Below are 18,665 nucleotides of genomic sequence, written 5' to 3' on the forward strand. Positions count from 1 at the left end.
CATATACTCTGAGAAAATCACAATGGTAAAGGGCACATGTACCCCAGTGTCCACTGCAGCACTATTTACAACAGCCAGGGCATGCAAGCAACCTAGATGTCAGAATGGATAAAGAAGGTGTGGTATATACAATGGACTATTACTCAGTCATAAAAGGGAATGCATTTGAGTCAGTTCTAGTGACCGTGGATGAACCTAGAGCCTATTACATACAGTAGTAAGTCAGAAAGAGAAAAAAAATAGCATATATTAACGCATATATGTGAAATCTAGAAAGACAGTACCGACGAAGCCACTTGTGGGGCAGCAATGGAGATGCAGACGAGAGGACACAGTGCGGTAAGAGGGAGGGACGAACTAGACAGTAGCAGTGAAACACAGACGTCGCCATACGTGAAAGACAGCGCCAGTGGGGGTTTGCTGTATGATGCGGGGAGCTCAACCTTGGGGTCTGCGGCAGCCTAGAGGGGTGGGATGGGGTGGGAGGGAGGTTCAAGAGGGAAGGGACATATGTATACCTTCGGCTGATTCATGTTGATATATGGCAGAAATCAACAGAACACTGTAAAGCAATTATCCTTCAATTGAAAATTTTAAAAATGCTTTGAAAAAGAGTGATAAAAAAAAATATAAAGAATGCATGTCAGTTTACTCCAGGCCATTATAACCTTGAAGTACAGGGTCAAGGGGGAGGGTGACGTCCTGTCATTCAGAAATCTCTTGTAAAGGCATAATCTTCCCTGTGTAGACTGGATGTAAGAAATAAAAGGTACAGCTAGCTACTGAGTGAGTCAGCCTTCATTCCAGCAATTATGTATCATAAATCCTGACAGTGCCTTGGGGAAGGGATCATGTAGTCAACACTACCAATAGGTGGCGCCCTGACAACTGTATCAACCCTCTCTTTAGGAAGTTACCAGAGATCTGCTTTTCCAAAGAGTCTCTGCAATCAGTGGGATTATTAGTACTGGTAAAACTCTGTACTAGGTTTTTGAGGACTCAGTTCAGTTCAGTTGCTCAGTCATGTCAACTCTTTGCGACCCCCATACCACGCCAGGCCTCCCTGTCCATCACCAACTCCCAGAGTCCACCCAAACCCATGTCCATCGAGTCGGTGATGCCATCCAGTCATCTCATCTTTTGCCATCCCCTTCTCCTCCTGCCTTCAATCTTTCCCAGCATCAGGGTCTTTTCAAATGAGTCAGCTCTTCGCATCAGGTAGCCAAAGTATTGGACTTTCAGCTTCAGCATCAGTCCTTCCAATGAACACCCAGGACTGATCTCCTTCAGGATGGACTAGTTGGATCTCCTTGCAGTCCAAGGGACTCTCAAGAGTCTTCTCCAACACCACAGTTCAAAAGCATCAATTTTTCGGCACTCAGCTTTCTTCACAGTCCAACTCTCACATCCATACATGACTACTGGAAAAACCATAGCCTTGACTAGACAGATCTTGGTTGGCAAAGTAATGTCTCTGCTTTTTAATATGCTGTCCAGGTTGGTCATAACTTTCCTTCCAAGGAGCAAGCGTCTTTTAATTTCATGGCTGCAATCACCATCTGCAGTGATTTTGGAGCCCCCAAAAATAAAGTCTGACACTGTTTCCACTGTTTCCCCATCTATTTGCCATGAAGTGATGGGACTGGACGCCATGATCTTAGTTTTCTGAATGTTGAGCTTTAAGCCAACTTTTTCACTCTCCTCTTTCACTTTCATCAAGAGGCTCTTTAATTCTTCTTCACTTTCTGCCATAAGGGTGGTGTCATCTGCATATCTGAGGTTATTGGTATTTCTCCCGGCAATCTTGATTCCAGCTTGTGCTTCTTCCAGCCCAGCGTTTCTCATGATGTACTCTGCGTATAAGTTAAATAAGCAGGGTAACAATATACAGCCTTGACGTACTCCTTTTCCTATTTGGAACCAGTCTGTTGTTCCATGTCCAGTTCTAACTGTTGCTTCCTGACCTGCATACAGGTTTCTCAAGAGGCAGGTCAGGTGGGTACTGGCAAAACTCTATACTAGGTTTTGAAGACTCTACTTTTCTTGAAATCCTCTGGCTTAGAGGCTCTTCTTTCATCTACACCTCAGGAACTTGGGGCTAAGATGATGCCTTGCTTCTCTGCTGGCCACTGAGTTTCCACCCTCATTCAAAATGCCTTCTTGGTGAAGCTGCCCACTACCTAGCACTCACTGTGCTCACCACCCTGAGAACTCTAAGCCACCATGTCCCGTTCACTCCAAACCTCAGCAGCTGGCTCTGACTCCCTCTCAACTCTAACGCCTCTGGAAAAGACAACCTGTACAGTGACAGCTCACTTCCCAAGCCTTCACTCCAGTGCTATTTCCTTCCACGCCACTTCTATCCACTGTCAGGGTCTCACTCAGGACCCAGGAATCACAAACACCTCTGAACAGCCCTGCTTTTGAAAATGAAACCTGGACTGCCACTAGGACCCTACTATCCTATTCCTTTGTTTCCTGACCTAGTCATGTGTCACTGTGCTAATTCTGGATCTGTCTTGGACACAGAGAGCCCTTCTTCATATAAAACTGAACATGGACTGTACTCCATAACTCTGAACGAATCACTTAACTGGTCTGATCATAGACAAGTTACCTGGAAGGAGGATCATAAGACATAACAAGAGGGAAAGTGCAAATACAACATCTTTAGGGGGCCTGCATGGACTTACATGGCAGCTCCCTGTTCTTCCTTGAATACCCGGATAAGGCCATCACTTGGCCACACTCATATTTTTAATTCTTTGGCAGTCTCCCTGCCTAGGCCAGGGTCTAACTTTTCATCTCAATTGATTCCAGTTATCTTGGAGAAAGCAGCAGAAGGGGGAAAAAAAAAAAAAAAAACACCACCACCACCTAAGTGGGTGGATAGGGTTGATAAATAAGATAACTGTCTAAACTTCTAATTAAACCAACTCAACTGCATCCTTCTCTGACTTCCCTGATGTCTCTGGTACAGACTGTTTGTCTTCACCAAAACATTCTCTTTTCCAGGGTTTCATTTTGGGCTGTCTTCTCTCTCTGGCCATGGAACATGGGCTTTAAGTTTGTGAAATCTTAGAAAAAGAACATAGAAGGTGGGGTGCTCATGCCTCTGTCAGAGAGAAGCTATGATTTCTTTCATGTGATCCTGAGAATCTATAGAAAGAAAAAAAAAAAAAGATTAAGAACTGCTGATCTGACAGAGCTGAATTCAAAGGCTGGCACTGTGGGACAGAGACACTTAGCTTTTAAGAAGCTGCTCATCAGTAGGAGTAGTGGCACTGAAATACATGTGCTGTTAGGGGATCTGAGAGAGAAGGGATGCAAAGTGCTCACCACATCTGGGGCATCAGGCCTCCAACTTGATGAGCATTATTTTAACTAATGACAAGTCAGATTGCTACCTATTTCTCCTAGGTGAACTCATCCACTCCTAGTGAAAGGCAACCCTCCAATTCTATTTTATGCTCAAATCTGTCTCTTAAGCTCCAGACTGTACATATATAGCCACTGGGTATTACACAGGCAACTCAAATTTATTGCAGTGTTTTTCTTCTCTATCACCACAGCATGTATTCCACTTAAGGCTCAACCAACCTGGCCAAGCCAGAAATCTAAATTACCTTAGCCTCCCTTTTCCCCATATGAGACCTCAAAATCTGTTAGTTTTACCTTTAAAAGATCTCTGGAATAAGTTTCCACTTTATCCACATGGTCACTGTCTTAGTTTAGAACTTAATAGCTGTTACCTGGATCACTACAACAGCTTTATCCATTATTTTTGTCCCAAGGTTCTCACCTGTCCATTCTGTCCTCACCTGCCCATTCTGACCTGGGAGGGTCCTATGTGGTAGAGATTAAAGTATACATATTAGACTCATTTAGTAAGCCCCACTCGCAATAGGAGCAAGTGTTTCTTATGAGAAAGAGAGGATTGAGAGAGCACACAGTGGAGCCAGAAGGCGGAGGCCCTGAGATCTGATTTAGGGCAGAGGTTTATGAGGAGGACTTGACGGGTGGGGAGTAAAGGCTAAAGACAGAGTTTAGGCAAGAGCAAAAATGTGAGAAAAAGGGAAAGAGGTTTAAGTGCTTCTTTGATTTTCCACAGTCGCCAGTACAGATTGTGAATGGCTTTTACCTTTGGCAACTACAATGTGCTAGGGCTGGGTGTGAAAATCTCTGGGCTCTGACAGTGGCATCTGGTTAAACTGCACGCTCCAAAGGATGAAGGCCCCCTGACGCGTAAGGTCCCCAACAATCTGGTGCCATCGTCTCCAGCCCTGTCGGCCCCCCTCCCTCTCAGCCAGCTTCCTCCAGTCTGTGTCTTCACACCTGTGTGGCCCCACTTTGCTCCCTCCGCCTAGAATGGCCTCACCTGCCCTTCTGCCAGTCGATTCCCTCAGGTCAAGATCCAGAACTGCCAATCCCCCGCTGGGTGAACTGGGATAATCTTCTGCTGTCCCCGGCCAGGTTACCCGCAAGAGAACAGAAGTGAGAAAAGCATGAGAGGATGAGTGATCGAACCTTCTCCTGGGACGTTTAAGGGGGACATCCAAGTGAAAGGAGTTATCTATAGGGAATGTATTAAGACTGAGTTTGAATAGTCAGCTGATCTAAGGACAGAATGTAAGTCTATGGAGCAGGGCAGTGAGGAGTGAAGCCAACCTGACTCCTTCCTGTAGTTACTCACCTTTACTCCAGTCCACAAATCCACTGCTTCCCTTAGTCTTTTAAGCAACAAGATAATTTGGAATTTTTAAGAATGGTTTGCAAATGGTAAAAATGGCCAAATTTCTTCAGATGAAAGATTATGCTGTGCCTAACACTAATACACTTATATCGCCAGAGAGGGAGGTATGTTAAAAAAAAAAAAAAAAAAAAATTAAAAAAAAGAAAAAAAGAAACCAGACCCACTTGGGATAAAAACTTACCTCTCTTTTCAATATTCTGTAATAACCTAAATGGGAAAAGAATTTGAAAAAGGATACCTGTATACATATAACTCGATCACTTTGCTATACACCTGAAACAAACACAACATTGATAACCAACTATACTCCAATATAAAATAAAAATTAAATACACACACAGACTTACCTGTAATCAAAACTGACCACATGCCATCAAATAATACAAACAGAATGCATTTCTCAACCTATCGATTCCCTTCTGCTGACAAACCTACAGGGCAAGAATACAGTTGTGTTCACTGTTTACCCAGTTATTAATTTACCCAAGATGAAGTTTTGTGCCCAAGAAGGGAAACATCTTAAGCCCTTAAAGTTTGTAGCTTGCATGGAAGGGAAGCTGAAGGAAGGGGCTTTACAAGGGTGTCTGATGTTAAAAATGAAGAAGAGTCAGACTAGATCGGAAGAGGTTCAGGATCACAACGAGGCAGAAACATGTAAAATATTTCATGCAGCCAACCTTATTTATTGAGAAATCCTAGTTTTATTGCCCGTTAACATGTTTGTTCCACAAACTAATTTCTCATAAAGCAAAGCACAACTTTTCTTATAAATAGTATAAATTATTTTATTTACAGAACTTGTTACAAAACAAATAGACTATATATTTCTTCTCTTTTAAATATCCAAAGTAATCTTCTATCCCTTGACATTTGTTCATGTTCTATACAGCAGCCAACAAAAAGTCCAGCTGAGATGCTCTTGATTATGTGTACAAATGATCAAACTATTCACACATTTTAAACAGGAGATTGCTTTTATAACCAAGCTCAAAGGGAAAAAAAAAAGAAACCGGCAAAATGCTTTCAAGGCCCTACACTCACACTGACAGGATGTAGTGCTCATTTAAATGATCCAAAAATGTAAAAGGCTTTACACAAAATGTAAAAATGGTTATTTTTCTGCTAAACATAATGAAACTTTTAACAATCATTTTTCCAAAGCCCAACTTTTCCCCCCACCGCAGGACAGAATGAGAGACATTAAGAAATTCCTTGGCAACAGAACTCTTGCAGGAAGACAGCTGCCTTTATAAGTTACATTTTTTTCAAATTATACATTTTTTTCAATGTTCTCAGAGGTACTCTGTATTATATTTTTGGAATACAAAATATTTTAAATATTCTATTTTAAACTCTGCATTTCACGAGTGAATAACAAAACGGACACGCTGTGTAAGTTGCTGGCTGACAGAAGATTTGTAACCCTTGGTGCCACTGGGCAATTCATCACCAGTTGAATTCCTGTGAACCAAAAGGTCTTGATTTTAAAATACCTTATAAAATTACCAGCATTTGGTGGTTTTCAACTCCTCCCCTAAAATTTAAGTAACAATATTTAGGTGGAAAAAGCAAACTCCAAAAAAGTTCAACTGAACATTCAAGTCTTTTTAAAGAATCTGTCTAAGCTTAAAACTAGGTTCAGGCACTTTCAGTTTTGTGTTTTTCCCATTAGTTTTAACCACTCACATACTAACACGCGTGTGCTCGGGGCGCGCGCACACTCACTCTCACACGTAACGAAAGAAAAGCAGTATGTCACCTGTTACATGTAGTCTACAGGGAAGTCAAGCAACTAGGGAGAAGCAATGCCCACTTCATCTGCGTGAATCTACTCCCGAGACACTGAAAGGGACAAAAGACTTTCACAGAACAGAGGCGTCCCTTACATGGTAAAGGAAGCAGGTCCTAGAACTATTGGCTTGGCAGTGAACCACTTCAAATTATAAAAAGGTATTTACTTTTATTAATTAATAAATAAATACTAGATGATCTCAATTGTACCAAAACAGGATATCAGAAAAAAAGACCTGTGCAAAAATACATATTTAAATATGTACAATTCATTTTTAACAAAATATGTCTTCTCAAATAGGGATACTTCCATATTTATAATAGAACAAGAAATTCCAAAATAAAGATACAAAAGTAGGTTTTTGTATAATTCTTTGTTCATCATTGCAGCACTTTTTCTTTTTTTGTAGGTTAAGAAAACTGCAGGAGTTGTCACGAAATTCTATTGGAAAGAATATAAAAATTTTCTTGGTTTTAAATTGATACCAAAGTCTGTCTAGAAACAACCCAACCACTGCAAATTTGGTTTCTGCAAGTTAATTTAGTTCAAAAAAATACTCGTACTCCCGTGTTTTAAATGGTCTTACTTGTTCATTATAGTAAAAAGTAGCTGTAGGAGAAAATAAAAATATTTGAACAACAGTCTAAAATTTAATAGCACTGTTTAGAATAGGTCTGTTTGTGGCAGGCAGAGTCCAAAATGGCTAATTTCCTAATCCCGATGCTCTGTGTACTACCGGGAGACAATAATGAAATTAAAACCTCAATCTAAGAAATCAAAGGATCAAGACTCGCTTAACTAAATATCTACATTATTCTGAGTCAACTTTCTATCATGGGTCCTATTCACATCTTCTGGAACAACATGATCTGTCTACAATTCCATCACTAAAAGCAACTTTATTTATAACCATCAAGTCCCCTTGGCTCTGAAAATAAATTCTACCCATCCCCCATTGCACTTGTCACTGAGGAATCAGCTAGGTACATTCTGATTTCCTCTTACCTCCTTCTCTCTCTCTCCTGGGATGAAAAACCAGACCGACCTCTGCTAACTACACCAAATGGGCCCATCTGTGCAGTCTTTTCACAAGCTCTCCTACAGTATCATTTTAAAAACATTTACTAATTGATTGCATAATAACTGAACAAGTTACTGTTCTCCCCTTCCTTTAAAAAAAAAAAGAATCAATATTTTACATCAATTTATAGCTAAAGTATCTCCATAAACTTTGTTATCTTACATAATAATTCTGTAGCGATTCACATTATTAGGCTGGTAACCAAGTATTTATTCATTCTACCTGTTGTTGACTGAAAATTCCCTGAATCTGAAGTTTGTAACCCAAGAATTGTAAGGAAAACAGATGCACTGACTGGCTCTGTCCTGGCTCTACCCGGGGCCATGATCGGAGCCTTGGGAAATTTACCCTGTGGTTGGCAACTTCCTGTGTTCCTCTAAGCGAAATTGCCTGGTTCTCCTTTCAGGAGCTGCCGGTGGAATAAACTATGGAAAAGCTCCAGCTCATCCCCTCAAATTCAATGGCACCTTCTCAGGCAGAAATGCCTTAACCTATCAAACTCTTTCTCTGGGGGTTAAGTTCTAGAAAAAACATTCTGGGTGGGTGGGAGTGGGGGGTGGGGGGTGGTCTCTGAAACCCTCAGGAAGATCACAGGCATTAATCCCAAGAAAGGAGGTATGTCAAGGAGCACCCCACCACCTCCACATGGGCAGTGGTACCGTCACCTGCACCCCTCCCTGGGTGCCTGCTGCCCACCTCAGTGGCATCCACAGAAACGTGTGCAGTGGCAGGATGCGGTGTGTAGATACACACATTGGGAGTGCTCCAAGCAGAAATTTACACTTAGTCCCAGGACAGTATCCAAAGAGGTTGGGGGTAATGCACAGAGTGCTTTGGAAACATTTAAGTATTCCAGTGACTTGGTGAATGACAGATTCTGCTGCATCCCAGTTACTTCACGTTACAAAGGCAATTTTTAAAAACAGGAGCCTGGGCAGGACAACTGGCCTAATCACATTGTTTAACATGAAAACAAAGGTTTAAAAAAAAATCAATCTCTTTGGAAATCATGGAAAACTTCCCCCCACAGTGATTTTTATCTGCCCCCTCCCACCAAAATTTGACTTTCCATTATCAAAATTGTCTGCATTTTTTTTTTTTTTAAATTCACACAGAATTGCTTTTGTACCATGAAAAGTAAGCCTCTAAACTGGTGTATCCTTGCTCTCTGGCCATCAATGGCTTTTAAACCAGTTCGTATATGAAAAACTTCTGACGGCTTCTGATCCCAAATTACTTGCAAAAGGCTGGGCGAAAACACAGACTCTTTTATCACGGCGCCTCACACTAACGTCCACACTCCATTCCGGGCCCTGATGTAAACACCTAGCCACAGACCCCCTTCTCCAGGGGGCTGCTCGGGGTGCAGCTCTGCTTGCCCCCAGAGGTCTCTCCAGTTATGGTATCTGACGGCTGGAGAGGGACCTGGGACCTACAGATGCCAGAGTGAGGGAAGACCTAGGCAGGGAGAAGGAGGGAGGGAGAAAAGACCACAGTCACATTCTTGCCAAGACACTTGCACCAGCCAACCTCCTCCAAGAGCGGCTTGGTGATATATTGCAGGTTCAAAAACGAGACAGGAACTTCTCACAGATGGCAGCAAGCTGTCCAGACCACTCTAACACTGATAAAAGCAACTTGGTGGCTGGACTTGATCCAGTGTCCTTTAACAAGTACTCACTGCTACAGGGGCAGTGAGTTAAGCTTCAGGGGCATCCTCGTTAAAACAACGGCCCGGCAGATTTCTACCCTCGTGGCCCACAGGAGGCTGGGAAAACAGACTCAAAGGTGCCGTGGAATCCAGAGTGCTGAGTGAAGGTGTAACTTGTCAAAAGTGTCCACATTATTCCTCCCCGTGCTATTTCCAGCTGTCAGGGACGGGCCTTTGGCTTTCAAAAAAGAGGGGGGTGGGGAGACATCGAAAGGTAAGAAAGCGGCTGTCCCAGCCCTGCCTTGATTCTAAACAATGTACTCCCAAGGCCACGCGCTGCTCATGTCTCCTCTGCCCAGGCCGTGCCAGGAGCAGGCAGCTAGAGAACTTGGTTTTAGCTTTCAACAGTCTCCAACGACCTTGGGCACAACCCTCCTAAGAGACTGGCTCTGAGAGAACAGTCCAGAAGAGACGCAGCCTGGGTTCCTAGCTTAGAGAAAAGGCTCACATGTCTGCCTTTTGGTTCTATTTACGGATGCTGCTTCCTTGAGGCTTTTCCAGGTTGTCAACTGAGACGTGAACAAGGTCAAATGGGCCAGCACACAGGTGTGAAAGCTCACACCCAAGGCGGAGGGGAGGCAGGCAGAGGGAACTCTGGCCTTCGCTGGCCTGCACTGAGCTATTTTTAGGTCCGTGGTGGCAGAGCCCGCAAGTCCTTGGTGGCAGAGCCCGCAAGTTGACGCAGGGGCTAGGCGGGCACTCAGCAATATCTCCCAGGCTCCCCAGCAGGTCTCCGATTCTGTTGTTGAAGGGACTCAAACCAGTCCAGTTATCTCGGCTCTAAAATCTGCTCCATGGAGAACAGTGAGCTCAGGCCCCTACTGGTCTAAGAGCAGACTTCTGTACAGCATTTTGGAGGCATGGGTCCCTTTGATAGTCTGAAGAAAGCTACTGGTTCCCTCTTGCAGCTAAATGATCAGGGATGTAAAAATATGCAATACTTTTTTGGGCAGTTGATCCATCCTGTGATCTATAGTCATGAGCCACACCCCACATCCCCCGAATTTGTGTAGCGTAACAGAATGTATTCCACTGCACAGAGAAAACCTTTCTCAAATACAAACATGACATGAAACTGCCGTTAAGGAAAAGAACCCAAACATAGGCTGTTTGTCCAAGGGGGATGTAGTCCTCCTCAGATGGTGGAAATGAGAGGTGGCAAACTGGTAGCTCCTGAGCCAAACTTAGCTGACAAATGTGTCAAGACAAAATGATTAAAAAAAAAAAAACTAGAGCTTTGGAAAATGGTGAAATTTCTCATGAAGGTTCAGATGCGCAGTTTCTCTCTGAAATTAGAGCAAGTTTCTGGGAGTCACTGCTCTGTGCAGATGAGGTGCCCACTCCACAGCTCTCCACAGATCGTCACCCTCGGCTGCACCCGCCCAGTCTCCACCTTGCCCCGACACCAGGGCGGTCAGGTCTGCAGCAGCCTCCGTGTGAAGACGGCCTGCTCCGTGACAGGGGTGCGCGCAGTGGGGCTTCCCTCCTGGGGTTCACATGAATCGGGAAACTACGCTCAGAAGGGTGTTACTAAAGGATGGATTCTTACAGTGTTTGCAGTGTATTTTTATGCTTATCGTTAAACTACAAATCAAGAAGTTTTCACTTGTCCAGGAATCCTGTTCAAAGGCCCAAATGACACACAAATAGCACTTATGTATTTGTGGCTCAAAGAGAAGAATTGAAGCGGCTGCTACTGAAAATTCACGCGTCATTATTTTTCCCACACCTTTGGTGCTGAGTTTTCATTCACACATATACTGGAGGGAAACTTCTGTCTCATGAAGAAACTTCTTGGTATTTTCTGGACAAGTTCTAGTCTGACATTTATGTTCAGTTTTGAAGACGAGGAAGGGAAAACAAAGCAAAACAAAAAGAGCCTCACATTTTAAAGCAGAGCTCTGAGGCTGATACTGCTGAAATTCCCGCTTGTAAGCAAAGACAGAAAGTACCCTGCTGAATGAAACGACAAGATGAGAGGAGCTGGACAGGAGAAAGAGGAAGGTGGAGGAACTGGCCACAGGAGCCAACAGCAGCCGGAGGAGGAGTGGGGAAGACAAGACACAGCCAGAGAAACCACGGTCAGTAATGAATCCGATGCCCGACAAGCCCTTTTCTAGAAACGGGTCACATGCAGGTTTCTTCTCAATCTGTTAACTTCAACGAGATGTTAGTCTTCTGCTCTGCCATAGTTAAATTCTATTTCCCTGCCTCCTCGGAAAACAGGGAGAACACAGAGGGAGGGAATTAACAAGAAAACCTGAAATTCTTTGAAGGGAAAACTATGAACAGCCTTTTTCAAATTTAAATCATCCCTTTCCACATCAGCTTGATTTTCCGCCCAGCTTTCTTCAGAAAAACGTACGAGAGGACCGTACTCCAGGACAGGGAGGGCCCCACCGTCACGCAGGACGATGTCCACCGCCCCAGCTGCGGAAATGCACTTGGTGTGGCCTCCTCAGCCAAGAGCATCTTCCGAGTCATCAGAGAGACAGTCTGGCAGAGAGGCGCCCGTGTGACCTTCATCTGGCCTTCAACTTGGCCTTTTCTTAAAAGACACCGTGAAGCCGGACACTTGCTTTTAGGCAAACCCACCAAACCGACCGCACAGATCTCTGAGTTGATCAACCATCTCAAGGGAGAGGCCACGAGCCTCCCCACGGGGCCCCCAGGCCCTGTCCTACCTGATGGAGGAGGGAACTGTTCGTCAGCCCCGGTGCCCCCGGGCTGGGGCCCGTGTGTTTTGTGTGAACGTTGTTCACAGCCGGCAGCTTGGCCACCTTGGTGGGCTTGCCGCTGCCGCCGCTGCTGCTGACACCGCTCGAGCCGGGTGAGCACTTTCTTTTCTTTCCTAGGAGTTTGTCCAGAGGAGTGTGTGAGTGCGGGTAGGCGCCGTGGGAGTTGACAGGAAGCTCGCCGCCAGCCTGGTGCACGAAGGGGCCGAGGGAGAGTGTGGAATCGCCGCTGTTGACCATCACGCTCATCCTCTTGATGGACTCGCAGGGGCTCCCGCTGGGGGCGCCCCGGCACCCTGGCTGCTCGTGCCGGCCACCCACTGAGTTCGCTCGGCTGGCCACGCAGTTGAGGCTGATGCCCGGGGCAGAGGCTACTGCTGCGGGGTGGGGAGGTCCAGAGTGAGCCACACAGTTTTTCCTAAAAGACTCCATGGAATGAGAAGAAGAGGACGAGGACGACGAGGAGGCGGATGAGGGGACCAACAGTGGGGAGCTGTTTTTGCGTTTCTTTCCTGAGCCGCCGCCGGCACTGCTACTGGCGTTGTGACAGTTCGTGCTGTTACCAGAAGACTCCTTGGGCCGCAAAGACTTGCTGGATTTCAGCTTCTGAGGTTTCCGGGCCATGGGGGAGGAGGGGACGGAGGACAGGCCGGAGGGCGTGGAGGGGGAGGAGGAGGAGGAAGACACTTGTCTGGACTGCATGCTGCTCACAGGGTCCACGGCCCCGGAGGCGGCGGGCTGGGCGTTCAGCGTGGTTCCGTGAGCTGGGACCGACTTACTGCTGGGGGAGATGCAGGTGGACGAGAGCGGGACTGGGGCAGGTGACACGGTAGCTGCTGCCAGGTAGCTAACCCCACAATGTGACGTCGGCACAGAGTTTGTCCGGTGAGGAACACGTGTGGACACGGGCGATGTAGTACTGGGAACGGGCGGGATCTTCCTGCAAAACAGAAGAGGGCGTGAGCAGCGTCTACCACGGCCCTTCGTGCAACTTTCAGGAGACCTCCTTCACTTCTGGCACTGAACAGACCCCTTGGTCAGAGGGATCGCGCCAAGATGCCGAGCCACAAGCAGTGTCACGTCCCCCCTTCAAATTCTTCATGCTTTCCTGTGCTCTGAGAACACTGGCCTGTAAGGCCATGTTGCTGGGGCTACAGGTTCACACCACACCCTTCCATCCAGCACCCCAAGCGCCCCAATTCTGGCTACTGATCTTCCTTCAGTTCCTAAACCAGGTCATGACACTAGACCTCATGTATCTTCTGCCTAAGACACTGTCACCCCGGCTTCTGTTCATCCTTCCATTTTGGCCCATCATCACCTTCTGAGGAAATCAGGCCTTCCTAACTTGCGTAGTTCCCACTCTGCCCCATTCCTAGACTTGGGAAGGCTCTGGTAGTTTTAAAAGGTGTGACTGAGAATCACTGTCCAGTGTCTCTGCAGATGGAGCAATTCACAGCTGATTTACTACTGTCCATCCAACACAGGGCCTAGAACACAAAGGCATTCAAACCATTAAGAGAACTCATGAACAATCAGGGAAAAAGGAAGGACACAGCTAGTTAGTAACAACTGACAGGTCCCAGATACTGCCTGAATAGCTGGGAAGCCCCCAAATCTCAGGGGATTTCTGGTCAGTGTTCCAACAATGGATTCTGATAATACTATCTGGGTATCTATTCAAACAGTCAAACGAGGAACGCTCCCCACTTTTATTTTAGCTATGACTTTTAAAATCTGACAGAACCAAAATATCAAAAAACCTTATAGCATAATAACACTCAGATAGCAAAATAGCAAATGGCCTGACGGGAAGTCAACTGCCAAGACTGCCCTGACCCAAACTTCACGGGGCAGCTCTGGCTGATCCAACTACCAGCAGTGCTCCTCAACCTTCAAGTGAGAGAGTTGGCTTAGATAGCTGCCAAATCTCTCTTGATGCTTTTTGAGAAGAACTATAGCTATTCATGAAAGGAATTAAACAACTGCAAGTGTTCACACCAGCCTTTAAAGCCCTCCCCCAGCAAGAGTGTGGCTCCTACTCTAAGTCTGTGCTTCCCAACGTGGCTGCACGTCACAATCACCCGTGGCGTTCAGGCCACACCAGGATCACAGGGGTGGGGTCCCCACACTAGTAACTTCTAGATCTCTCCAGATGCTGAGGTTCATTGAGAAGCTGTGTTTCTATCCCTATGTTACTCACGAAGAATAAGCACTGACATTACAGGAGAGGCTTACTGGAAATGCTGAGTCCCTGGACCCCACCCTAGACCTCCTTCATCAGACTGTGTATCTCAGCAAGACCCCCAGGGCACTGGCACCTGTGAGAAGCCCTGACTGAAACTCAGTGCAGGGGTCCCTGCTCCCTGGGTGCAGTGGCGTCTCATGGCCACCAGGTGGCTTAGGAGGACGGAGCCTCAAGGCCAGGCTGCTGGAACCAAACCTGGGGAAAAGGAAAAGCTTCCATAGGGACAGGGATGTGAACTCTCTGGATGACATTACTACTTTCTCATTAAAAAGCTCTTTCAAGTCATTTCCTACCTTTTGCATAAAGAAGAGACCAAAAAAAAAAAAAAAAAAAGAATAGGCAGTCACATTGACCTATGTTGCATGAATAAACCCAAAGACATACAAACAACTAATAAAACTGTCTGTGAGGAGTGGGTGGAAAACAGGAGCATGGGGATCAGGGCAAGTAAAACTTTTTACTACGTGCCTCTTTGTATCCATTTTTCCTTTTTTAGCTGATCTTAAAAATTAAAAAAAAGGAAAATTCACATTAAAACCTGATAGCCATCCAGCCTGTCCTCAGTGCTCCCTGATAACAGCACGCAGACAGCAGACAGAACACACAGGTCTGAGTCAGAGCAGGAGCTAGAGCAAGAGCCAGTCTACCCTCACCTGCTGTCCAGAGATTCCACACTGCGGATGACTGAGCTACTGCCAGGCTCACACCCGCTCCACGTACCCCCAGGTTAACCGCAGTAACTGAAGCAAGAGGGGCTCAGGTCAGGGCTGGCAGGGCTCCTCGCAGGAGGGAAGATTTTCAACCGTGCCAGGGGATGGGACCCAGACCGCATCAAGAGGTTCCTTGAGTGCCTCAAAGATGCCACCTCAAGAGGAGTTCTCCTCTGCAGAGAAGTGCTGAGCCGCTTCTGGCAAATCCCAGGGGCTGCCTGCGCCAACCCCCCTCACTCCCATGTCAAGAGCACTTATTCCCTCAAGCATCTGGCCTGGCAACTCTCTCCAAGCTCCTATCCACCCCAGGCCTGTATGCCAGCTCCTCACAGCAGCCCGTCTGTCTCTGCTGAACTGATTTTTTAAAACCTCAAAGGTCATGGTAATGGAAAGAAAGTTTCCTCCTCACTGGGAGCAAGTGACTGATAAGGCAGGCAGACTGCGACACAGCAAAGGCGAAACAGCGGTCAGCCGGAGGACCCTGCTACTTCAGACATCACAGTGCAAAGATGTCTCTCCACAGGAGCCTCCGAGAACCAACTGAAAGTCTTTCACCCAAACCCTGGCTGTAAACCACACATCAGTGTGATGGGGATAGAAATCCCCAGGACCCTTCCAAACCCTGATGAGTATGTTAAACCCACAGATCTATAACCCTGATGAGTACGTTAAACCAACAGATCATAATCTCAGTGAGCTCTTCAGGTCCCACCAGGTAAGAAACTGAGATTTTACTCATCTTAAAGTTGTCTGATCTGAGGCTACCACCCACCCCCACACCAAAAAAAAAAATCCCAACAAACCACTGCCCAAGTCTGTCTCTGGGTCAGAACACTGTTACTTCATTAGAGCTCTTATCCAGTAAGAACTAGGAACAAATATGAAATAAAGCAAAGTAACACTGCCATGGGGCTGGTCTTCACTATGAACAAATGCAAGCCCTACTAATGACCATAGAGACGGTCCTCTGGATCACGGACTATCCAAGGTCTGATAACTTCCTCTGACTGTCAACAGGAAACACAAACAGAGAGGCAAATATATGTACTTGCAGAGTCTACTCAGGGAGGCACTAGGGGTAAATGATGCCCAAAGGGAGGATTTGGGATGACTATGTATTGCTGGATAGCCCCCTTTAACAAAGTTCAATGCTTTCCAAAGTAGGTTCTACCCAACACTAGTCTCCCAAATGCTCCCCTAAAAGAGGTTCTCAGGTCACAAGAGACTGAGAGGCAGTCCACATTATACATGCTATCATCTTATGTTTTCAGAGTTACATGGACAGCACTCACTAAAGGCTCTGAGAAGTTCTGCAGTAACAAAAACTTTCCTTTCAGAAAGACTGGGTTAATAAACTTTCTGGGCCACGGAACTCCTCTTCAACTTAAAATCACATTGGGGAAACAGGAGCATGGGTAAGGCCACACAACACGATCACCTTACTTTCAGCTGAAAGCCAGAGCGCACAGCTCCTTCACCTGAGACCCTTCTCCCCAGGGCTCTCAGTCAGCGTCATCCTAACCTCGGGTCTCCTCTTGTTCCAAGAGATTCCTTGCTCGTTCTCAAAGAAGCCATGTTCTTTTCTGACTTAAGACCTTCATATGTACTGTTCTCCTTGCATGGAACCCACTCCTCCTCGCCCGTCCCATGACTGCTCTTTCTCAACCACTCATCTCAGCTCAAGGGCCCCTTCACATAGGTTCTCCATGAAGCCCTCTGGCCTGGAGCTGTGAAAACTGTATTTGCTACAGTGTCTGGCCTATAGTAATCTCAATAAGAGATACAGATTATGAGCTTTTCTGTTATTCTCCCTTATGACAAGCTATGATGTCTGTTTTCTGCTGACTGGCTTTCACGTTTCTCCCCGACCTAGAACCTGAGCTCCGTCCATCTGGGAGCCCCTCGGCCTAAAACCCCAGTGCCGAGAACGAGACACATCTGCTGCAGGAGTGAATGGATGAATGATGAAGGTCCTTCTTCCAGGGCTGTTCAAGCCCTTGTGTTCATCAGAGATGATGACCTTCCTTAAATCAGCCCCGTAAGAAATGAAGAGGATGCAGCCCCAAGGCCCCACCTGCCCCAGAGGTGGTGGACGGGCACTCACTTCCAGAGCTGCGCATTCAGATGCTTCTCCACCATGAGGTTGAGGGCGCAGCGAAGCCGGTTCCACCTGGAGTCAAACACGTAATAGCCTCTTCCAATCTGCCGGCTCCCGAATGTGCAAAACTGTAAAGAGAGAAAGCACACGCTTGGGCTCGCAGACTCTGAGGGCGCACGGCCCGGGAAGGAGCGGCCGGGACAGACAGCGCTGACTGAGGACTGCGGGCTGTGAAGCATGAACGTGACAATGCCTAGCCCTGCGCGTCATGAGAGACTGGGAGCAGCAGCAGATGCGCCCGCCAGAGAGCATGCCGCCTCGGGGCGACCCGCATGGACGAGGGCATGCTGCGGTCCCCGGCGCGCCCCCCTGCACTGCCCTGTCCCTGCTGCGTGGGGAGGGTCGGCACCGGGGCGGGTGTGGAACTTACAGATGCTGGCTGAGGATGATGACCTGAATAATGACAGTCCAGTTTTTCAACAGACTCTTCTTTGTCATCGCCTTCTCCCTCCTCACTGGATAACCGAGAAGCTGGCTCAGTGGCAGGCAGGGGAGGGTGTGGAGACTCATGGACTGGAGGAGGGTCAATGGGGGCACTCCCACCTTGCTGAGCAGGGCAGCCTGGAGGCCTTGGTGAGCAGAAAGTGCAGCACTGATCAGATCACACCACATGTCTGGGAATCAGCCGCCTCGACTCAGATACAACCATGTATCCAAAACCACCAGGGGAGCTCTGGGCGCCACCACTAGCCCTTGGGGACACAGAAGCAGATCCGGGGTGCCTGGAGCGAAGGGGTCTCTCTCCTGCACCACACGATGTCAAATGGAGCTTTCTGCCAGGTCTAATCAAAGTCACTTACAATCATTCTCCTTCCCACCTGGTCCTATTCTCCCCCAAAAAGGCGAGATGTATGTGGAACTTAAGAGAATTCTTTCTTCAAATTCCCCTTCAAATTCTATTTGGAATTGGGTTACTAAGGAGATCAATGAAATTACAGGTAATGTGCTCTAAAATAACTTAACAGGGACAGGAAGTGATAAAAGAAGGTGAGTTGATGTGGGTAATCTGGAATGTATGACTCATGGACAGCAGTGTACTTTTCCAACAGAAAGGCCTGGTGTTTCTAGAGTTAAGCCCACTTTGTTTCAGGTGGTAACACTTTAATGAAAAGGTGGCCAAAGAAAGGACTTGCTAAGGATCCGCGGCCTGGCCCTGGGCACCTTCTGGGGCACCTGCTCGGAACACTCCTCCACTGTGCCATTCAGAATCAAGGGGCTCACACAGGGACGGGCTCGGGCACACACTCAGGTTTCCCCAGGGAGGCACTTCCACCCCTCATGCGACCATTTCAAGAATCGGACATGTGAGGGGAAAAGGTTAATTAAGCAACAGCAGCCAAGGGTCTGCACATTCCTAAGCAGAAGGCCTCACTACTGATGGTCGAGACACAAGACCCTCCTTATCTATGCCTTTCTCCCTTCTCTCTGGATACAAAGTCCTTTACTTGAACTTGGTTAAATATACAAGCACACACAT

The 18,665-nt window shown here is 46.7% G+C and overlaps 1 protein-coding gene across 4 annotated transcripts in view; it reads right to left on the minus strand.

Annotated features, from left to right (window-relative positions):
* Positions 1–4,774: 4,774 nt before the first annotated feature.
* The window catches only part of ATXN7 (ataxin 7), a 132,544-nt gene continuing 118,653 nt past the window's right edge, over positions 4,775–18,665 (minus strand). For all 4 annotated transcript variants that reach the window (XM_043885953.1, XM_043885952.1, XM_043885951.1 and 1 more), the window contains 3 exons: positions 17,559–17,757; positions 17,135–17,256; positions 4,775–13,012 (listed from right to left, as the gene is read on the minus strand). In XM_043885953.1, the coding sequence (XP_043741888.1) occupies positions 11,971–13,012; positions 17,135–17,256; positions 17,559–17,757 (1,363 nt within the window). In that variant the 3' untranslated portion in view covers positions 4,775–11,970. The remainder of the gene's footprint in view (positions 13,013–17,134; positions 17,257–17,558; positions 17,758–18,665) is intronic.

The sequence above is a fragment of the Cervus elaphus genome, chromosome 24, assembly GCF_910594005.1.
Source record: "Cervus elaphus chromosome 24, mCerEla1.1, whole genome shotgun sequence".
Classification (NCBI taxonomy): Eukaryota; Metazoa; Chordata; class Mammalia; order Artiodactyla; family Cervidae; genus Cervus; species Cervus elaphus.